The following is a 23807-nucleotide window of genomic DNA, read 5'->3' on the forward strand; positions in this document are numbered from 1 at the left end:
GGGTGAAGAAAACACAAGCAGCTCAGATTCAGATTCAGATTCAGCTACATTCCCCTCCACAGTCCTGAACAATCACTGCATGAAGTGGGCGTCATTTGGGCAAAAATCATAAGGCTTCTGAAATTGTAACATCAGAAAGGTGAAGGTTAATAGAAGCTGTGTACTTCTTTTTAATGTCCCACGTCTCCCTGGAGCTATGAACAGGCTGTTTTCTGTCTGTGTCTTTAAGGTGCACTGATATCGCTAAACCTCTTCTCTGATTGGCTGACTCTTGTCTGAGTGACACATGCTGGGGTCAACCACAGCTTTCCTTCAGTCTTCCAGCTTGTTGGCTGTGACAGAATGACAGCTCTGTTGTCTTCCACTCAAAAGTTAAGGTCAGGCATACGATGTAAGCGTGAGTTTGTGACATCACAAACAACAGTTGCTAAATTCAGGCTCGCTGCATTTCTTTGAGGGCTGAGTGTTTTAACACTTTCAATTTTTAGAACATCTTCTCCTGGTTTATAACCAAAAGAAATACAAATCTGAATTTATACAATAAGGGACCTTTATATTATTCTGACAACTTAAAATGATAAAAAATTCACAACATTTTTCTGACGTGTCTCTCACTTGGAAAAAGGAAGACGTTACATTTTCTTTGAAGCATTTTTGTGAAACTTCTCACTTAACTTAATAACTATCAATGATCAATCGAGGCTGTTGGTTTCTGTTCAGAGCAGCAGGAAGAGGAAAGAGAAAATGTATTTAAAAAAAAGTCTTGATCCTGTAAACATGACAGTGAATACGATTTAAATGTATCTCGGTGTGACGTGTTCCTCAGTTCAGTCAGTTCTTGTCAGCCTTGGACCAGAGTTTAATTGCTCTCTGAGTAAACAGCGACGACTTTAAGCTCCCGTTGAACAAAACACACCAGACTTCATGGCCCGCTGCCTTTTACTTCAGTTTATTCAGAAGAGTTGGAACATGCATCCTCCTTTAATTTTGACCCCTTCAGTTTCTGCATGTCTCTCCTCGCCCTGACGGTTTATAGGTCCAACATGATTCGAGTACATTCAGAAGTTACAGCTATTTAACCAACGCTAATATCAACTCTTGTTTGCCACCTATATTATGCACAATAATAAAATCCACGACTCATCTTTGGTCAAACATAAACATGACGGTAACACTCGGCCTGGTGAGATCGTATCTGCCTTCTGCTGTTGGACTGTAGATGTACACGTTTACATGACAGTAACCTGTACAGATTAAGGCAAGTCAAGTGATATCGAACAGGATAGAGAGCGGGAGTTCAAATCACTGGAAGATGGATGGAGGGGAGCGGAGACAGAGTGAGTGATGTGGTGAAAACGGTGCGTTCAGATGTAGACGGGTTGCTCCTGCGCCGTCAGCAGACGGTACATGGCTGCAGGCATCGTCTTCATGTGGATCTGGAGCAGAAAGACGCCCCCAAAAAAACAGCAAATTAAAACTCAAACACCTCAACACACCTTTTCATGCATCTATTACTTTGTTAGTTCCTGTTTGTTTCTTTAAAAATGGGTCACACAAGTAGTAAAACACCGAAGATAAATTACTGATAAAAATTTAGCATAATCTGCATTTCCAAGGGCGTCAGTAGTTTGTTCCAAAATGCAATTTGAGCCATTAAACAACTTTCTGCAGAGGTTTCACATTAAAAACACTTGCAAGAAGAAGGTCCTTTGAGCCAAGAAGAAAGGCTTTTAATGTGAAACGCAGGAGAGGGAGGCTGGAGTTTAACAGTGATGGGGGTGGATTGAGTGGTGAGTATGAGGTGAGTCTACTGATGGAAGTACAGTTGTGAAATACTTTTTCAAGACAAATAAATACAAATGTGTAACGGTGATAAAATGTGTAAAACATGAAATAAAACAAGAGTTAAAGGATATGAATGTGGGTCTCTCACAAGCCTGTTTCACATAAATTCCTCGTGTAATCTGTGTTTGATGTAAATAAAAGCTCGTGTTGGACGGTTCACCTCTCCCATGGCATTCGACAGGATCTGAACGATCTTCTCGTGAGGAGTCGCCACGACGCTCTGACTGTTAATCTCAATGATGCGGTGACCGACGCGAACGCCTCCTCTCTCGGCGATGCCTCCCCTCATCAGGCTGCAGATCTGCACAGGAAGTTAAAAAAAAAAAGTTGATTTAAAGGGCCGGCAGCACGGTAAACTGTGGCAGAGTTCAGACATCAGTGGAAGTAACTTCTACCAACAATTCAAACTGGAAACGAGTCCCATCATCTGTTGCCAAGTAGCCGGTGCTGGTTAACAAAATAAAAAGAGTCAGTCCCGATACTCACGATGCCGTTTTGGACACTGAAGCCCAGCTGGTATCTGAGGTCCGGCCTGCGGATGAGCACCATGGTAACGGGAGGACACCTGACGATGTTCATCTTGATCCTGCACTGAGACTTCAGACCCTGAGGAGACACCGACATCACAGAGGAACCAGAGGAGCTCGTTACACCCAGTGTGTCTGCATTACAACTCGACCGACACTGAAGCAGTTAAAGGATTGTTTTGTCTTTAAAACAGTTTAAGATGTAGATTAAAAACACATCCAGCCGGAAAATATTTTGATGTCATAGCGAAGGTGACCTTTGACCTTTGGGATATAAAACGTTGTCACTCCCCTTAAAATTCGTTTGACATTTGTTCTTTTTTTGAACTAATTAATGAATTAATGCTCGAGTTATGGCCACAAATGTGTTTTATGAGGTCACAGTGACCTTTGGCCTTTAAGGCAGGTTTATTCCAAATCTGAGGAAACTCTAAATGTGTTCATGAGAATGGGACAGACCACCTGAAACCAAACGTGATTAAATTAAAAAAAAGGTTGCGAGTGATCCTGGAGCAGCAGCGTACCTTGATGATGCTCTGGCAGGTGCTGAGCGGTAACCCCACCAGACTCGTCCCGTTTATGGTCATGATTTGATCTCCGATGTTGAGCCGGCCGGACTTCTCGGCCGGGCCAGCGTGCATCATGCTGGCAATGATGACGGTGGGCAGGATGGAGCCCCAGCCCGACTCCACGATCACCACACCCAGGATCTCCCCTTTCTGCTTCTCGATGTAAACCTGCAGGAGACAGCGGCGTTCAAAAGATGGGACGGCTTCAGACAATAACGCGTACACATCAACAAACACTGAGCAGTTCAAACTTCCCAGTAAACAAACCGTCAACAACATCCAGAAACAGCAGCGCTGCAGCCAGCTGCTCATGGACAACTGCACCTCTCTGAAAAATGTAATATGACAGGAGGTGTCCGGAGCAGCTGGAGGAGGAAAAGGAGGAGAAGGAGGAGGAGGAGGGTCTGAGGTCGAACCAGGTGGAGCATCTCAAATTCACCTTCATACTGATGTTAGGAAGGTTTTTTTTTTTTTTTTAAACCAGATGGAGGATGACTGTCAGTCACACAGCTGTGACTCTAAAACCAGCTGCTCAGAGCAGAAACACTGAGAATCACGAATGAACCTGAACTGAAGACTTTGTGTTGCTCTTTAAATGGACACAAGCGGAAAACATCAGAAAACACATGAAGCTTTATTGATTTGTGAAGTGGACTATTTCTGTTTACTGGCCCGGGGAAGAAATACATGAAGTCCTTTAAAACCTCTGTGACAGCACTGCCCCCTGCTGGCCGACTTACGTCTCGGCAGTTCTCGGACTTGGAGAAGTGGATGAGGTCGTCGTTGTACATGTCCTGAGTGTTGAGCAGGTCGCTGTACTCCCGCTGGCTCAGGTCCTCGGGGTCGATGCCGTTGGCCCGCAGGAACTCCTGGTAGGCGACGCTGAACGACTGTCCAATGGACTGAGCGATGAGCTGGGCCTGACAGAGAGACAGTGTTTCAGTACAAAATGACCTCTGACCTCCAGTTTAACAGGTTTACTGACATCCCATTAAAAAAACAAACACACACGCGCGTTGTAGCGCTTCTAAGAACCCTCGTTGTTGTTCTCTCTCCGAAACACAAATCTGACCTTTACACTGACAGATTCATTAGAACTGGAGCTGCCAGTTGGGATTCAGTAACAACTATTTTTGTCCGTAACAATGAACTTCCCTTCTTCTGGTGTGTCTTCAAGGAAGACTGTAGGGCATGAGGAAAGTTAAAAGTGAAGCTTGATATCAATGTCGTGCCTTCAGAACAGATGAAACAAAAACACTGGAGGCAGATTTAAACTGGGAGCTTCTCCATCAAAGTCATTATGAGACACGGTTATAAGAAGCTATTAACTAACAAACCAGCAGCACTAAGCAGCAGCTGGGATTTAAAGGACATGGAAACAGTGTCCCCCTGCCTCCAGTGTTTTTTCACTAAGCTACACTCAACGTGTCCTGGACTTCTCTCTATACTGAACGCTGAAGTCAAATATTTACACTGAGCAAGACAAAAGTCGACTAGAGTGGTTTCTACTGGCTCCGTCCACCTCAGCTCACTTTATTCAGTTTGATTTTCTGAACCCAAATTAATCTTCAGAGTGGTTTATGATTTAAATGCTAAACAATACATAAAATAAAGACTATGAGAACTTCCAATACCTCAGAGTGTAATTTGTAGAGCCAATTCCAGATATCAGTATCAGTATGTGCAGTATGTCCTCCGATACAAAATCTAGTTTTACAGAACATGTAATGCAGAAAAAGATGCTTGAGGTGATTTAGAAATTGTTCTTTTGGGTTCTTTAGTCATTAAATTAAGTTAAATTAATTTGGTTATTTATAATCATTATATTCCCATTGAAGTTCACTGTTTCAGTGAGCTGCTCACAGCTGTTTAATAACCAAATTTCAGTCGATTTATTGATATCAGAATGTTTTACTCTCCTATATCGGCCCACATGTCCAGCATCTGTTGAGCTTCAGAGATTTAATACATGTTGTACAGTTAAAGTCTGACTGCATGTTGCTGTGACTGTCAGCAGTATTAACCATCGCTGCCCAAAGACTGAGATGTTCACAATGTTTTTATTTTTTTATTTCACTTTATTAATCCCCGAGGGGAAATTTCTTCGCTACAGCAGGGGGGCTCTCAGGGGGGAGCTGCTGCAGCAGGCTGCCACTAGCGCGGCGCCAGGTAACCTGACCTGAGGTGCATGTTTTTGGATGATGGGAGGAAGCCGGAGAACCCACGCAAACACAGGGAGAACATGCAAACTCCGCACAGAAAGGCCCAGGACCGGATTCGAACCCGGAACCTTTTTGCTGTGAGGCGACAATGCTAACCACTGCACCACCGTTCAGGACTTCCCAGCAGTACAGAACTATAACTCCGTATTGTATAATCAATTACATTTCCGGGACTTTTATAGAGTAAATGTCAAACTGTTTAAAATCTTTGAAAGACGTTTTGGGGAAACAGAAACTGAATCCGGTTCTTTTTCAGACTTTAAAAGACCTGCAGGTCTCAGATTCTCTTCACCTATCAGTAAATAATAACTCACATCCTCGGACTCGAAGACGTGGCAGATCATCCTGTACAGCCTCCTGTCGTCGTGGGTCATGGTGGTCTGCTCTGCTGTGTGCTCCAGGTTGTCCTGGGCGCTGCGAGACCGGACCATCTTGCCCCGGGCCATCAGAACCACCATGTTACCAATGTCGGCGATGTAGGAGATGGTCCTCAGAGGCAGGTCCATTAAAGACTCCTGGGGGCCAAAAACACAGCAGGGGCTCTTAACTAACAAATTTTCTGTACGTCCGTGATAATAATGTGCAACTGTGAAGTTATAGCTGCTGAATTTAAAAGGTCTGAATGAGGTTTGGAAGGTACCGCGTGGAGAATTTGTTGAGCCCGTCAGTGGACAGATATGTGCGTTGTTACTTTGATACCTGAGTGTCTGCATTGAGGACTTTGATCCTCTGTGTGGACATGAAGAGATCGACCTCAGCGGTGGACGGAGCCTCGCTGTCGGGGCTCTGCGCAGTCGGAGAGAAACAACAAGAGAAAAGAAGTGAGCGGAGGAAACAACAGGTGGATGAAGAGCAGCGAAGAGGATGAGCAGAGCTGACGTCACGACTGTCAACAGTCTTCAAATCTAACAGCTGCTGATTAAATGTAAATAAAAGTCTCGGACAATCTGCGTGCAGCAAACAAGAGCGAAGACAGAAAACGGACAGAGCCTTTCACATTCAATCCCAGAGAAAGCAAACGAACAAACTCACCTTCTTCCTGTTCTTCGCCTGCTTCTGAGCCGCCTGCAGAGATCAAAGAGACGAACAGAAAGTCAGAACACAAACCAACGCAGGCGTTTCTGTGGAAAACTCAAATCCAGTCGCTTCATTCACAGCAGACTGTCTTCATCTCAAATGCAACATTAAGAGACAAAAGAATCTAAAATATGTGTGTTATGTGTGTTTGTGTGTGTGGGAGGACAGTGATGTTGTTGTCTATCACATCTGACACCAGCAGGACGCCGCTGGCCTTCGCAGCACTCATTGAGAAGCGCTCTGTTCATCAGTGTGACACAAAGCACCCTGCAGAAAGAGAAGTGTGTGTGTGTGTGTGTGTGTGTGTGTGCGTGTGCGTGTGTGTGTGTGTGCGTGTGTGTGTGGGCCAGACGCCTGGTCACAGCTCGGGGTTTCCAAATGATGCTTTGTGTCAACGTTCAGTCTCTTAAAGTCTGCGTGTTATTTCCAAGTTTCCCATCCAAACCGGTCTGTTGCCCCTCAGCAGGACAGATGTGATTAAAGGGGATATAATCTGTGATTAAAGGGGCTTTTGCATGGATTTAAACTGCTGTTATTGCATCTCAACAAACAGAGGAGGAGCTAACATGTTGTTCAGTTTGTGCCGGTTATATTTAAAGTGTAATATTCAGACGTATTCAAATCACAGGTAACAACTGCATCTGTTAATTCCTGAAATGAAGGAACGTTTTTGGAAGCAGTGTTTAAAATCTCTGATAATCAATATTAATGATAACAGACCCTTCTCCACTGATGGTACCGGGTCGGCTCGGCTCGGCTCGTCTTTTTTTGGTTTTCCTTTGTCCGTGGATGGTATCTGGTACCTGGTACTACATTGACTCCGTCAGGGTTCCAAATAAGATACTAAAAGGTGACGTGCAAGAGGTTAGGTTAGGTTAGGTTAGGTAGTTACTTTATTAATCCCAGAGGGGAAATTTTTTTAAGATGCAGACGTGGAAGTTGGAGCAGGTTCTTGTACAGGTAGATCCATGTTTCTTCAGACATTCTGAACTTATGAACCCGCTGAATGTTTTTAGTGAAGACAGTTTTGTGTTGAACTCTGTTTTCCCACCGATAAGTGTTCCCTGAAGCTCCGCCTGCCTGAAAACGAGGAAGTGAAAGCCGGTTCACAGCAAAGCTCTCCCCCGAGGAGTTGAGCTCGCACGACTGAAGTCTTCAGATAAGTCCTGACACCTTAATTGGACTTTATTGACAATTTTTGCCTGTAGAATGTGTTTTTCTAGAAGTGAACGGCACATTTGTTTTGTTCAGCAGTTTAAGGCTTGGTTTAAGACGAGGGTACCATCTGCAGTGGAAAACGAAATCCAGAAAATACCCGATACCAAAAGCGAGTCGGGCCGAGCCGAGCAGAGCTGCTACCATCAGTGGAGATGCAGCTAAAGTGACGTGCCACAGTAAGAAAACAAGTGTTACTGAAAACAACAGAGATGGGTGCATGTTTGGGTTTTGGGCTGTTGGTCAGACGTGTGATGAAATCCTAAAATGTCACAGACATTCTTTAATAAGGTTTTCTCACATTTTCTACACTGAACTGTAAGAACCAAATGTGTCTCTATATTAGATTTGTTTGTTTTTTTGTTGTTTACTACCTAATGATCAGAATGAGATTATTGGGACAATTATTTTTTTATTTTTGGTGGAACACGGTAAAAATTGAAGTTGGGACACAGTTGTTGTTAAACGTGTAGTTTTGCTTTGTTACTGAGGTCATGTGACATGTGCAAGCATGGAAAAGAAAGTTTGATTAGTTAGTTGCAGGTCAGCTCAGAGTGAAGAAAAAAAATTTTGATCGAATAACGCAGAGGTGGGCAACATTTTGTTATTCAGAGGTCCAACCTGACTCGTCAGTGTGGCCAGTCTGTTTCTGAATAAAGGACCCAGTTAATGGCATCACATTGACACACAGTTAGCAGTTAGCTACGTAGCTGACCGTCCAGTGTCAGTGACATAGAGAGTCAGAGACATAATGAGTTTGCATAAGAAACAAAGTCAATCATTAATCACAACTGTCAACTGCATCATCAAACGTGAGTTTAAATTTATTCACATCAAATTGGCGACAAACATGTGAAATGAAAAGTTCCTAAGTCCTACCGTTGTTTTGTAGTCAATAAAAGTATTTTCCAAACCTCCTTTTATTTTTATTACAAAACCTCAGTACTTTTACATTTCAGCCTGAAAGTTGGTGCTCAAGAAGTGCAGCAACCAAGAAATGTAAATTCATATTTTAGTAGGTTAAATGTAAAACAACATACAAACCACTGAATTTTTATAGAGATTAATAAATTATAGGAGATTCGTAATTTATGCTGATAAATTGAACAATACAAGAGTACTCTTATATTTAAGCTATTGGCCACAGACTACGATGAAGAGGTATAAAGCATTAAAAAGCAGAATGTAAAATCAGGAGGAAATGCTAACTGAGAAATACTTGGTGATTAAGTACAATAGTTGGTGAGGATTTAATAATTACATGTGGTTTTAGTTGTGATTTTTGGAAGGTTGAATAATTGCTGTTTTTTTACAATTTTTGTGTCGGGCAGCTGCTGCTTGCTGTAGAAATGACCTCATGTCGCCCTTAAACCTCACTTCTATAAATGGTGATTATCAGGTCTATCGAAGCTGACACATACTGAGAACTGATTTGTATTTCTGTGGTGAGAAAATATTTGTTGTAAACATTCACAGACTCCCTGTGAGCCCAGAGAAAACGCAAGTGTTGAGTGTGTGTTGAGTGTGTGTTGAGTGTGTGAGCAGCTCTGCAGGCTGTGCCTCACATCATGATCATCACACGCTGAGGTCTGACTCCCGACCTGTGGTGGATGTCACTGTGTATCTCTGTGAAGAGCAGCGGTGCCAGCGTCACTGTTTCACAGCTGCCAGACAACTAGTATAATAATCAGTGTTCATCTTTCTGTGTTTGCAGAGTTTCATGTCATTTCTTTTTGCCTGTTTCATCAGGTTACTGTTCTGTGTCTGCAGCCGTCAGTCTGAGCTTCTGTCTGAACTGTTTAGACAGTGAATGTCACCAAAGTCTTATTTTAAATTGATTTTATACCTATCCTTAATGGCTCCTTTAAAAATAAATATTTTTGAAATATATATTTTATATATTGGAATTTATTTATACTGCTTAAGCACTGACGACTCTTTGTTTCATGAAGGGTGGGGCTCGTCCTCGCTCACATGGCCCTGTTTCCACCCTGCCATTATCAGTCCGTCCTGATCCGTCCTCATGTGATCGGATCACAAGTGGCCAGCTTTAAGCCGTCTGTTTACAACTGGTGTTTCATGCATGTCAACATGCATCTTGAGTGACCGCTTGTGATCAGATCTGACTTCCCGCTCTATATGCAACTGAACATGTAACCCACGGAAACATACAAAAGCAAAGAAACACGAACAGAATGGGGAGAAGAGAAGTTTCAGCAACAGGTGTTTAACAAAACGAGACATCTTTACTCACTCAGCTTCATTTCAATGCTCCATGTTTTATATATTTATGTAATATTTCACGTTTGTAAATGTCTGAACACAGCCAGTGAGTTTGTGGGCTGATTCACAACCTTAACCGGATCAGTTTCAGGTCAGATTATCTAATTGCCGTCTTTACTGTAGTGGATCAATGAACTGTGCGAGGGGGGCGGCGGATGTCCCACAGCTGTGGGTCTGATGTGTGTCGGAAATTACACAAGATAAATTATAGTAAAAGGATAAACCCAGAGGAGGCTTTGGTGAAACAAGCATCATGTAGCAGCCTGTATTTTAAATCACTAAACAGTTGCTTTATAGCCGCGAGTCTGCAGTAAATCTCTGCTGAGATTTTTCTGGTGATAAAAAAAACCAACCTAAAAGCAGAGTAGGCAGAAGTGTTCAGGTAAAAGATTGAACGGAGGAAAATAACATAACATTCATAACTAACGCGTGGGAGCACCTGGTCAGACACAAACACAGGAACGGGGTACCGACAGCTGCATTTATTTGTATTGGTCATTCACAGCACGTCAGCTGAGGAGTGGGTCTTCCGATGTGGCCCGGGACGCATTGAGGACACATTTCCAGATGAATGTGGTCACATGCGTCTCAGACCACCCCCGAACGTAGCCTGAGCAGATCGGATCTAAATGCATTCTGAGTGCCTTCAGATCTGTACTTCAGCTGGCCTCAGATCACGATGAGGACGGATTGATGGTGCCAGGTGGAAACAGGGTAGACACACAGCAGAGCAGAGCAGAGGGAAGATACAGGTGAATGTTATTCAGGTTGATGAATACTACACTTGTTGCCTGGCTGTAAAAAACACAACAAAAGCCCAGAGTGGACTTATCAATAGACAAACTTCGACTGCAAACTGCTGAAAATCAGTCTGTTGTTTACAGCTTGGTGAGTTTTGGCGCACAACATATGTTATATGGTGGTCACTGCTGATTAGTTAAAAGCTGCTCCAGTAGTTTCAAAATGAACCCGAGGTCTACACCCATTTTAAATTCTCATTTCATTCTATCATTGTGGGCACAGATACTGAACTAAGCTGACCTGGGATCAGCCAGACATGACTGATTCACACAGTTTTCCCTTCTGATCTGTTCAGTTTTCTGCAGTGAGCTAACATAAATGCACAAAGACACTGCTGACACTGATTCAACACTTACTGCACACGCTTTGTAATAAATGCATGTTACGAGAAAAGAAGTCCCGTGTGTTTCCGTACACGCAGACGAATAATAATGAATGCGTTCCACACAGAAAGCTTTGCAGATTTTAAACTAGTATCCGCCAGTACCCCGAGTCAAATCTTTAAATTCAGCTCACCCAGCTTGTTGGCAACAAGCCCCCCTCTCTGTCTGCCTCTTCCGAGAAAATATAATGACTTCTACATCCCCCTCATCGTTACTCAGCCTCTAACCTTCTCTGGAGGTTTCTCAGACCTTAATGAGCCGATGTCCTGGAACTGTCAGTCAACCGTCCAGAAAGCAAAGTCAGGCTCAGCTCGTGTCCTCCTCACTGCCTCCGACATTCTTCACTCGTCTCTCCACGGTGACGACATCTTACTGCTCGTCTCTCGTACTCGGAGAGTTCTGCGCTTGAATGGCGCTGTGAGCCATCTCACTCCCTGACATCACCATCCATGAGCCGACTGACTACGGTCACACAGATAGTGATGAGTTTCAGTGTCATGTCCAGCTATTTCTTCTCAAGTAAACAGAAAAGAACAAACTAACAAAAGTAATGTACAAATCACACAAGTTCACATATATTCATATACTCCATTTGATCACCGTAAACCAAGTTGCTTGTATTTTCCCCTTGCGTGATGCGTGTTTGACAACATACACTTGGACTGGAGGAGAAAGCGAGGTCCACCGTATCCAGGGCCTCAGCCTTCTCCAACAGTTTATATAACATCCAGTGGAGCTGAGGAGGGAAGCCTGGAAGACTCTGTCTCAGAAGCAGTGATCTGTGGATGATGCGTCGTGCACAAACCCGAGGACTTTACGCCCACTGGCTGAGTCGCCTGCTGAGGGTTTCTGACTTTAAAAGACCCAAATACGAAGCGAACCTCAGTTACATCACAGATGATGTGTCACAGTTACAAAACGTATCTCCGTGGCTTCAATATCTGAGATCCCTCATGTCTGTGTTCGTTTAAAAAGGTGAACCTTTCATAAGATTTATGGGAGAAGTTCAATTAATTTTTCAGACAACTTAGAGTCTCCATAAATCCCTAAAACAGAAAATCCCACAAAACAATAGATATTTTAGGAGATGAAAACATGGGAGTTCGTAGAATCTACAACTGTCATTGATGGTGCAAAATAAATATGATAGATATCTTTCCAAAACCATTATTTTATGATAACTATACAGCTGTTCAACCAGCGGGTCGCAGGCCACATACAGCCCTTTTGAATTTATCCTTAGCCCACAAGAGGCTGCCTGCAAATCAAGCTGGCATGTTTAATATGATAAATAAAACTCAGGTATGTGATATATACGTTCACAGAGATATTATCTGTGAGCTACTTTGAGACATTTGAACCCTATATAAGGATATAAGGATGAATGCAAGTAGGAGTGTGCATCTTGAGTCATAGACAATCTATGTGGGCAACTTTGGCAACAGGATAGCATTGGGACAGGGAGGCTCAGGGAAACCTTGTGTGTGTGTGTGTGTGTGTGTGTGTGTGTGTGTGTGTGTGTGTGTGTGTGTGTGTGTGTGTGTGTGTGTGTGTGTGTGTGTGTGCGTGTGTGAGACAGCAGGTGCGGTGACTGATGACTGACTGCAACCGGATTACTCCCACTCCACACCTGTCTTTCACTCCATGAAGCCACACGTTGCACTCTCGACTGGCGGACCACAGAAAAACTCATGTTCAGAAACAACAAGCCGCAAAATGTCTCTTGAAACTAAAGAGATGTAAAGTTCCTGAACAAACAGCCTGACAGGCATTTCTTTACTTTGCCAGCCACAAGTAAACTGGTGTGTTTCCTGTGCAACAAATGCATTGCTATCTATTATCAGTAAAATGTGAAGGAAATTTATAGCCATTATTTGACAAAGTATTCTGTGTGGCCCAACAGTCCCTTGTGATTTTCCTATTTGGTCCACTTGCTATTCAAGATAATTAAGAGTAAACTATCCCGTGTCTGTTGAATAAGGAATAGTGTGTAAGTGCAGGGTTGTTGTACAAAGCAATGTACCATCCTTTTCCACTGTGATGTGAACACAGAATGAAATCACATAAGCTGTAAAATGTGCTCTCACCCGCACTCTGCTCATGGCCTCCTGCGCCTGCTGCATGCGGGCGCTCTTTGTGGGCGTCCTCTCGGACAGCAGGTGGGTGCAGCCCAGGTAGGTCGCAGCAAAGATGATGCCGTCGATAAGGTCCTCCGGGTCACACGGCCCCGGGACTGCATGAACCAGATGCACTTGTTAGGCACGCGCACACACGCACATGTAGATTAGAGACTGAAGACGCGATCTAGTGAAGCTACACCCAACATCTGCAACCCATAAAATAAATGTTTGAAATATGAGCTCGGAGCCATGCACAGAAAATAAACCTAAACAGAGGGTGAAATGTTTAAAGTATTCGTCAGATAAATAGACCAGAGGTGGAGCTGACAGATTTTCTTGTGGAAATCCACTCACCGTCAACAAATGTGGGAAAGGGGGGAAGAGATCTGCGAATCTGTGAAGGCACGAAACAGAAAAACATCCTTATTATTTCTGCTCACATACTGCAGGTCTCTCCTAACTCATTGAAATTCAGCAGGACTTTTACTGCTGTCAGCCACTTAGTTGCTGGCAGATTAACACTGTGTAAAAGATGCCTGCTTTTGAAAGATTTACCATCACACTGAAAAGTTTTCTCGATCTAAAAAGAGTTTCATTAGGGGAAGAAAATTATTTCTAAAAGCTACAATTAGCTAAATCTGGCAAGTGACAGCCACGGTTCATTTCATTTGAGTTTTTATTGCACCCCCTGATATCTTTGCACTTTATCTCTCTGGTTTCTGGAGTTTTTTTAAATCACGGCATAACGGTGTCTGAAAAAAATTCATATTGTGATATCGATTTCAATCTTGCCGTTTGGGTCAGATATCGGAATACACCTATAAACTTGATGTGATCATTGTTTCACTAAAAATAGCACAGGTCAAGCCAACATGTTTGTTCAGGTTAAACTCTCACCTCCTGGACGGACGGCTTCTGTGGAGGTGACTGTGGCTGAACTTGTGTTCGTGACTGCGGAGCGGGAAGCTGCTGTTGGTGCGGCTGTTGGTGCTGCTGTTGGTGCTGACACTGCTGATGTTGATTGGGTGGCATGTGAGCATACGGCTGCGGTTGTGCGTAAGTCTGCGGCGGCCTCGCGACGTCCCTCTGCTGTGACTGGTGCCCTTGGTGGTGGTGGTGGTGGTGGTGTCGGTGTTGGGGCTGCTGTTGGTGGTAGTGTTGGGGATTATGCGCTCTGGATGACTCAGCACTCAGAGGACTGACAGGATCCCGAGCCGGAGCTGAGGCGTAGCGGGAAGGAGACTCAGAGGCTGACTGAGAGGGGGAGTGAGAGGAAGACTGAGGGAAGGACAAAGAGAATTTTTTTTTTTTTTAAAGAACTCCGTTAAAACTGCAAAGCTTCTACAGCAACTCACACAGGCACCTCATTCAGACAACACATGCGTCAGGATGTGGGCAGTAATCCAAGAATCATAAAGTTGAATGAGAGCCAAGGATGTAAATCATGTTGTAAAACTTCCTGGAAGTAATAAAATAATTTAATCACTGCAACACTGCAGACCAAACTCACTGGGCAGTCAGGCCAAACCTGAAATAAACCGCAAATATCAAGAAATAACTGTTAAACGTAACCCTAACACTGTCAACTTTACATCTTTGACGGTGTGTTTCAACAACATGAAAACAGCTTTTAGAGTTGTTGTATGTGTGTTTTTACTCTTTGGTCAGAGCCATGCGAGCTGTATCCTCCTCCCTTCAGCCAATATGATGAACTGGCAAAAACACATCCTGACTCAGTTAACAACTGATGTTGATATTTTCATCACAGTCATGAAAAGACAACAAATATACACATTTTCCAAAATGTTGACCCATTCCTTTAGTATCTGCATCACGCACCTTGCCAAACAGTGACCCCACAATAATTCACTGTGTCACTAAAAATTTAAAGAAAGCTCAAATTTTCTGTTCATCATTTTTAAACCTGGAACTTAAAGGGACTTTATTCTGAATAAATCATCTGAAAACGTTTTTTTGAACAGCACAAACGGTTCAATTTGCAGTATACTAGCCGGTCTACAGCACAACCAGCATCAGTAGTAGAAATTCAGCCTTCTGTTCACTTTCTATTTTTATGAGTCTCTGTTTGCCTCCGCCAACACGATAGAACCCAGTTAACTGCACACAACAGGAAAACAAGAACAAACACAATCAGTCTAAACCAGAAGTCTCCAACCCCTTGTGAGCTACTGGTCAAGTATGTGTTTGTTGAGTATCAATTTGTTGTTGTTCACATAAAAGAAGCTTATTCAGCCAGTTTGGGTGGAGCTCAGCTATGTAAATAAATGTTACTAAACATGAGTACTCCTCATTGGTATTTCATTTTTTCTCTGTCTTAGAGGAACAAAGGTTGGAAACTCATGGACTAAACTAATCTACTCCTAGAAAAAACAAAAACCATAAGCATTCATGATAAGTGAGGTCATACTAACATGGCCAGTTGTAGTTTGCAGTGGGTAGGAATCCTCCGTGGGGCTGACTTCCTGTCTCATCACCCAAATGGGCTCCACAGGCTGGTCAGGTGTGTACGGGGAGCGCACCGTCTTCGTCTTCACCCCCTCAATCGCCTCCTTGATGTCTTTAATCGCCAGACTGATGGCGTCTCCTGAGCTCTTTGTACCTTCCTCCCCTGAGAGGCCCGACGCGTTGCGCTCGTCCTGGGCCTCACCTGAACAATTCTGCCCGGACGACGGGGTCTTGGCCTGGGCGTCAGGCTGTCTGGGTGTCTGCCTTTGACTTCTGGAAACAGGGCTTTGATCGGCACTGTCCCCTTCGCCGTCGGACTGACCGTCATAGTGGTGCAGGCGGCAGCCGACGGAGCGGTCCAGAGGGGAGTGATGTGAGCCTTGCTGCCGTGGAGCATGATGGGAGCCCTCGGTGGGGGAGGATGGAGTCCCTTTTTGTACATTCTCCGGTCTATGGCTGGTAAAGGGCTTTTGGCGGGACTCCTGCTGGGCCATGTTCGGCTCTGTCCTGCGACCAGATCGCCTGCGAGGTTCCCTGTGTAACTCAGGGTAGGAGGTCTTCAGGGGCTCAGGGAAAGAGTCAGGATGGGGTTTGGGCTCCGAGTACGACTCGTAGACGGGCTCCGGGTAAGACTTTTGGTGGGACTCTGTATAAAAGTCTGCATAGGTTTTAGGATAAGACTCAGAGCAAGAAGTGGAGTGGGACAATGAGCAGGATTCAGAGCAATCCTCATCCTCCTCTTCGGGCAGCAGGTCGTTGTCAGGGACAGGGCTCATGCTGGCGTCCTCACTGAAGTGGTCGAGCTGGGGGAAAGGTGGAAGGTCAGGAGAGGAAGGAGGCGTCGGCGACTGGAGCGGCGGCGGACTGTGGAGAGGTCCATCCATACTGAGCGATGCGGCACTCTCTGTATCTGAGCAGAGATCTGTGATTTCACTTCCCTGAGCTGCGGGATCTTCCTCTATATTGTCCATCACCTCTTCCTGATCCTCCTCCACCCTCTCGGCACGTTCCTCTGCCTGGTCCTCGTGGCTGTAGCTGGAGTGCTCTGCAGTTGGATGGCCGTCTCCATCGTCCGTCACCTGTTCTTGTTCTTTGTCATTCTCTGTAACTTCCTCCGATTCCTCTTCACACGCCACTTTGCTCTCCGGAAGTTCCTCTTCGGCATCAGCAGGAGGAGCGTGTTGCGAGGGAAGTTGCACGTCGTAGGCTACAGAACCAGGTGAGAGGTGGGTGGGGATAACGACAGCGATGGGAGTCTGGTGAGCAGATCCCCTGTCCTGTGATTTGTCTGTTACAGGTTCAGCTGATGAGCAGTGCTGCACCGGTACCTCTGCTGGACCTTCTCTCTCATCCACACCAGGTGAAGAGTCCTGGATCTCTCTGAACGGCTGCCGCTGTCTGTGACTTCGTCTGGGGTTAGGGTCACCATGACGACGGTAGCGGGTGACAGCAGGGCGGGGTTGCTGGACAGGACGAGGCTCAGCTTCGTGACCCTCGCCTTCGTCTGGCCTGAAAGGAACCACACCTGGACTCTTAGCCTGGCTTTGGCCCTGCGCTTGCCCTGAAGGAGCCCGCCGGCGGTGCCGAGGCGGTCCACGAGCTGCAGGCGGGTGGTGGTGGTGATGGTGAGGAGGGTGATGATGATGATGGTGATGATGGGGATTGGGTTCCCCATCCTGGTTGAGCATCTGACACGGCCTCCAGGACCGACGTACAAGGGCTTCACCCGTGGTCCCATTGGACTGCCAGCTCCTCGGAGGCAGCGAGGCCACGTGGTGCTCCTCGCCTGTGTCCCCGGTCACCTCTCCCTGATACTTGTGGCTCATGGCTGAGGTGTGATTTGTCTAAAATTTTCAGAACATGCCCCTCTTGTTTCCAAGGAAACCCTGCTCATAGCACAGCCTGAAGGAGACGGAGACAGGATAGAAACAGGAAATGTCAAGAAATAATAGTCAATTAAACAGATAGGTAAGTAACTTTTAAAGATTAAATATACAACAAAAGTGACATCAGGTCTGAATATGGAAAGACAACACTTTAAAAAAAAAACTGGTAGTGAGTAGTGGAACGAGGCACTGGAAGATCACTAGACCAAGAAACTGATTCTTCATCTTTTTTACTCTGCTCAAATATTTTATGATCTCAAATCTTCATTTTTGACTGAACTTCATGTAGTCTCCTCTATGTTGTTTTCCACTGTAATGAGACGTTGGCAGATACATGAGTAAGTACTTCTGCTTACACAGAAGCAGGTCAGCTGAGTAGGCGGTCCTTCAAGGTGGCGCAGGACTCGTTGACTGCTGATCGAATGTGTCCACGTGTGTCCCAGAGCACCTCTGAATGTAGCCTGAGCAGATCAGATCTTAATGTGCCCTCAACGCGTCTTTGTGTATTCACTCGAGTACGAAGAGCCATACTTGATGTGGTCGGATCAGCCGAGACACATTCCAATGCCAGATGAGAACAAGCTTAACTATGAGTTACTGCAGTGAATGCAACTCGTGTGGCCAAAATACTTTAAAAAGAGTGAAATAAGGTCTTAATCATCTGTCTTTCTGACTGCAGATAAGTATTAAGTCCATCTTGACTATGACTGTCATTGATTTATATTGCATTAATCAAACTTGCTTTTTAAAGTCCTTTATTTTGAAAGTTGACATGTTACTTTGCCTAATGAACATGTGAATATTAGAGTGGTGTTGAATATCATGTTGGGGACTCCCTGTCTCTATACTGCGAATCTAAAAAACATTTAAATCCTCTGGGATGCAGTGCACTTTAATCTGCACCATGTTCATCTGTCCACCAGCATCTGGCAGATGGCACAGGACGGGAGAGAAAAGGAGGAGGAGGAGGAGGAGGAAGAGGACAAGGAAGGACCTCTATCTGTTATCTGATAAGACCTGACAGAGAGGAATAGATAGGGCAGCTGTCTGAATAAGAAATGCACTCTGTGAATGACAAGTCCAGTTTTTATATTTATTTAACATCAGGGTGTCCATCAGTTACCATTGATCGCAGGCTTCACTGTGTCTGAGTTCAACAAGCTGAGAAAGGACACCAGAAGTCAAGTGGTGTTTCAGTGGCTCCACAAAAGGTCATCAGCAAACTGTACAGTCATTAGTCTGTACAGTAACTGTACAAAAACTGTCCTGTCCGATTTAAAAAGGCGAAAGCTTGGTTATGAAGGCCTTCATGAAATCTGATTTCCATTTATCATTGTTTTAATAAGTTACTTATCTGACCTTAATGATTAGATAAATCAATAAATGTGTGACTATATGCATGAGACTTTTCAATTTTTCTCCTTTAGATTCCCACATTCAGCTCTGTAATGTCAGCTAGACTCTTAAAACCATCTTGACCGGAATCCAAACCATTGTTGTTGTTTTCATACTGATAATATGTCAAATGCCTGGCAAAAATGGTCCTCGTATCAGCAGTGTATTTAAAAGAAATTGCAAGGAACATCTCAACAGTATGCAAAGGTAATTTCAAGTACAAGTTTTTATAATATTATTATTTAAGATGGCTGACAAAAACAGGGACCAGGTTGGACTGATGAGCAAAATCTTGTTAACTTTCTACATTCTTTTTTAACTTAATGTTTTAAAATCTGCAATAACTGAATGTAAACAAGTGCTTTTAAGATGATATGGAAAATCTTTAAGCAAAAATTGCTTCTTTACTAATCTAGCAGTTGAAGAAGAACATTATCATTCATTTGGAGTTGTGTCTGGCTGCCTCAGGAATGTAAGTCCAACTTTCACTTTCCTTTACCACCGTTTTTGTTCTCTACCAACTCCTGGTGGAACTATCTCACTCTTTATTTACTAAATACTCCGCTGTGTTCACCAACTAGTTGTTGGGTCCGCATTTCCTTTGCTGCTGGGTGGGTGCAGTATGATGGGTATTTTCTCTAAAAACAGATTCTTGCTGTGACCGAAAAAGGAAGTTTGACTATTACGAGTGAACCAAAACAGGTTAAACTAGCAAGTCACAGTAAACCCAGGCAGAGCTACCGAATCTTTAGGTAATTCTCTGTCGGTTCATCACTATGTATGACCCTGTTCACTTTCAATATACCATTGCAAAAATATTGATTATAGCTACATTAACAGATACATGAATTCCTTAAACATGTCAGAATGCATTGTTTGTTCAGGTGAACTGGCTTAAGTTAACATGTACAATCCTTTACCTTTTTCTTGAGGACATTTTGAAAGAACTACCAAGAAAAACTAGGAAAACGATTTTTAACTCTTGCCTTCACCTTTACAATATGTTTATTCTCATCCTACTTAATAAATTAAATTAGTATCAGAGGAATAGTAGAACCCTTGTAAACTGTTGTGAATCAACATGTTTGATGGTACATTAAGAGGCGACAAGGTTTACAGTTGTGGTTTTCATCTTATCTGTTCAGGTAAAATAAATAAATCGTAGACCTTAAATCGAGTATGCTGGACTGAGATAAGACACAGAGAGCAAAAGTTAATGTTGATCCTGTAATCTGAGCGCTAACCACAGCCGCCAGGAAGACAGCATGATGGGACGCAGCGGGGGCGAGGGCATCCTCAAATGACTAATGTCCCTCTCTGTCTTGAGTTCAGGACTGGACGGCAGTGGTTGAGCGACTCGATGGGGACGGCCAGGGAGGAGGGGGCTGCCCGGGTCACAGATGGACCCGGGAAACGCAGCGGTTAAACGGACCAGGCCCGCAGAGCTGGGAGCCCAACGCTGCACTTCCATCTGTCAGGCTGCAGTGAAAGCTGCTGGCTGGGGGATTTGCTAGCCCATTAACTCCCTGATCTTATACAGACAGACACTCACTGACATCAACACACGTGCCCTAGACGTACTTGCAAGAACCGTAGCATTTTACCTTCCACACTACAATGTCGCTGTCTTTATTTTGTTAATCAACACATGAATCACTTCCTTTAGTACACTAACAAACAGTGCTCCTACATGTTAGGACTCTTACTTGTGTAGTGCAGGAATTTTGACACAGTAGTGTTGTTTCGTACCGCACACTGCTGCTCTGCACTGACAGAAAATATCCTCATCATGTCAACACATCACCCGGCAGAATATATGCAGCTTTAATTATTTTACCCAGAAATTAACGACCTTTAGTCCTCTGTTTAACACCCTCAATAAACACACTGATTCTTCTGTCCAGCAGCAGAAGTGAAAAAGAAACACTTTTGATTGGTGTTCAGGAACAGCTGCAGCTTCCTCAAACGCCTTATTCTGAAGATTCTTTATGTCAGTGGCCCCGCCCCTTCCTCTACATAGCCAAGATGGCGACCGTTTAGGGTGGAAAAAGTGTCCAGCGTTTCACATTTCTTTTTTGGACCATTTTGAGTGCAACACCCTGATATTTGTAGTTCACTGCATGTTTCTGTATTTAACAGTGTGAATGCACTCATGCGCCCAAAATAGTGAGTGTTAGTGCACAATTACGCCTTTGGAACACAGCAACAGTCTATGAAAAGACAGATAATTGAGAAAAATGACCGTCACAACTTCCCAGATCTTAAATCATTGTCATTAGTGTGATGAGATTGTAGGGCTGACGATTGACTATTTGTGTTTTTAGGAGGTATTGACACATGTAAATACTGAAAAACCACCAACAGTGATGCAAATATGCTGAAACCAGCAGCGACATTCACTGTTCATCTCACCTACCATCAACTATCCCACTAAAATAACTGTCACTTAATGAAATTTGATAACTATCTGTTTAGTTTAGTTTATGACTTGTTTATTGAGGACCATGTCAGATAAAAATGAAGAAAGACAGCTGCAGTTGAGTCCTTACAAATGACCAAAAAAAGCCACTGCTTAAAAGAAGGTTTTTAGTGATACAAGGCATTGTGTGATCTTAAAGCAGACGTCCACGCGCAAAACACGAGAAATTGTCAACCAGCATAACACAGAGTGCCTCTAGCCTCATGCATCAATACATTTAAGTACGAGGTAAAATTTTGCTCTAAAATCAGATCCCACGACTGAACTAACCCTGAAATTAAGTCTAAACTCCATCTTAAAATCCTAACTTGGTCTACAATGATTACCTAATTAGTTTAGTGGCAGAAATTTTAAACAATTTTGATGGTTGATTTGCATATTTCAAGCAAAAATGCCGAACATTACCTCGTTCCAGCCTCTCAGTTGTGATGATTACAGTTTTTCTTGGCCTTATGTAACCGTAAATTCAAGTAAACTAGGTATATTTAGGCTTTAGACTGTTGGTTGGACAAAAGAAGCACTATAAAAACATCACAGTGGCTTTGGAAAACTGCAATTCGCTTTTTTTTTTCTGACATTTTGTAAAACACAATTCATCAAGACAACACCCGGCAGATGAACTGATAATGAAAAACCTGTCTTTCTATTCCTGAGAGCATGATTCATCCTCTACCGCTCTCTCACACAAACCCACTCACTCAGCAAGCATATGGTCCATGTTGGGACGCATCAATAGTCACATTACTTGCATTGTGTTACACGTAGACTACTCCGCTGTTCCACAGGGAGAAGATTAGTGCACGAACAAGTGCCAAACTGGCAAGTGCTTTTATTTTGAAGGCTTACTGGACTTCTTAAATCCCCTCCCATGGCCTTGAACGCTTTCATTATGTTAAAAGGCCAAAAGCTTTCCTTTGGGGATCATTATCAATTAGTGATCAGTCTTGCTCTCTGCCTCTTTCAAATGCGCTTACTGTCCAGTTCCTAAATGATCAGGTTTTTTTTTTAACATGATGCGCCTTTAATGTCCTTCACTGTATCCCGATTTAAACGCCTGACATCTATTCTGAAAAACAGATCAAATGTAAAGCAAGCTGTCACCTGTCTAAATGCGTCCCTCGCTCCCCTCTGCACGGTCCGGATTACATCTCGGCAGGTGTCCGATCCGCCATCAGTGAAAACGACCCGGACACACACTCGTTCCTGCCCCGCACTAAACCTCGGTTTTCCGGTACCTTCCCCGGCTGTCGGACATGACATTCACTCATTTACCTGCATGTCAGTGGAGGAGAGGCCCGGCTCCGGCCGCTGTAGCACACATCGCCCCCTTTCCGTGTGCGTTCTCGCCCGGCTCGGCTCGGCTCGGTTCGTCCCTCCAGACAACTTGCTCGGATTAAAGCGGAGAGCTCAGCCCCTCCTCCTGCACCGTGACATCAGAGCGGATTAGCGATGCACAAAGCGCCTTTATAAACACTGCTGATGTTGGTGGTGCAGACACAAGCAGTTCTTTACGGCCATGAGTGCAGTGCCGTCCCTCCTCCTCCAGCAGCAGCAGCCTGCAGAGCGCTGCACCACCGGCAGCTGTCACGGGCCGTCGGTGGGGTCGCTGTTATCTGCCTGTGGATCTGTTGGTGGTCCTGGATGACCAATAAAACACCTGTAAGAGCTGTTCTGGGAGAAAAAGTGATATTCCGCTCTACATTTTGCCCAGTCATCGTTTCCGCACGTCAGTGCAGCGCACATTGAGCTCTATTTAACGGCACCGAAAAACTAGCCAATGTTTATAAAAAAAAAAAAAAAAAAAGATAAATATAAATGACACTTTAGAAACTTTAAATTATAAAGCATTGTCATCTAAGAAATACCCGCTGCTGTTGTGGAAACGTGACTACTGGAGACTACCATACTAAAATAAAAATAATCCACGGCTGAGCAATTAAGTAAATAGTGATTATGCGGTTAATCAACTAAACTAGTTAAAGATGGCCGCCTCCCTCACATGACACCACGATCCTCTTACAGGACAAACAAAGCTACCTATGAATTTCTTATGAAATTCCATTTAATGCAGAAGCTTGTCAGTAAATTTGGAGTACATATAATTAATCAGCTAAAGAGATTTACACACGGTATACAACGATCAAGCAAAACCACCGCCAGGTGAAGCATTAATATCACAGCCCAGTAATAAATCCTCCATTCAGGAGGATTATAATGTTCAGTTGTTATTCAATCTTGATATGAAAGATATTGATTTATTTTAATGGTCATTTTGGAGACTATAATTTGTGGTGCTGTACACTAAGAGGTGTACTTAGTATTATGTCCCTCCCCTTTAAATGAATTGGGTTGACAAAACATTAGGAACACCTCTCAGTATTGCCCAGTCCAGTTCAGCACCACAACAAATTACAGTCTTAGAAATGTCCATTTAAATAGACAACACCCCTCTCAATCCGATTGCCTTACGACTTGAACATGATAATTCATGTGAAGGGAGCATTTATTGCTGAGCTGAGTATATCAGTGGTTTAATATT

The 23807-nt window shown here is 43.9% G+C and overlaps 1 protein-coding gene across 3 annotated transcripts; it reads right to left on the reverse strand.

Annotated features, from left to right (window-relative positions):
* Positions 1–933: 933 nt before the first annotated feature.
* Positions 934–22859, reverse strand: LOC138205284 (amyloid-beta A4 precursor protein-binding family A member 1-like). Of its 3 annotated transcripts, none has more exons than XM_069161181.1 (13): positions 22541–22859; positions 15475–17410; positions 13940–14296; positions 13397–13436; positions 13010–13155; positions 6196–6228; positions 5863–5949; positions 5478–5678; positions 3682–3861; positions 2897–3109; positions 2332–2451; positions 2006–2146; positions 934–1436 (listed from the first exon to the last, which is right to left on the reverse strand). In XM_069161181.1, the coding sequence occupies exons 2-13, from the start codon at positions 17332–17334 to the stop codon at positions 1365–1367; spliced, it is 3450 nt and encodes a 1149-aa protein (XP_069017282.1). In that variant the 5' UTR covers positions 17335–17410; positions 22541–22859; the 3' UTR covers positions 934–1364. The 3 variants fall into 3 exon arrangements, with proteins under 3 accessions (XP_069017282.1, XP_069017262.1, XP_069017272.1); XM_069161161.1 differs by having other exon boundaries at positions 13940–14320; positions 22541–22857; XM_069161171.1 differs by having other exon boundaries at positions 13940–14320; positions 22370–22857.
* Positions 22860–23807: the final 948 nt, after the last annotated feature.

This window comes from Embiotoca jacksoni, unplaced genomic scaffold, assembly GCF_022577435.1.
Source record: "Embiotoca jacksoni isolate LCO1_2020_lvr unplaced genomic scaffold, fEmbJac1.0.p SCAF_10, whole genome shotgun sequence".
Lineage (NCBI taxonomy): Eukaryota > Metazoa > Chordata > Actinopteri > Embiotocidae > Embiotoca > Embiotoca jacksoni.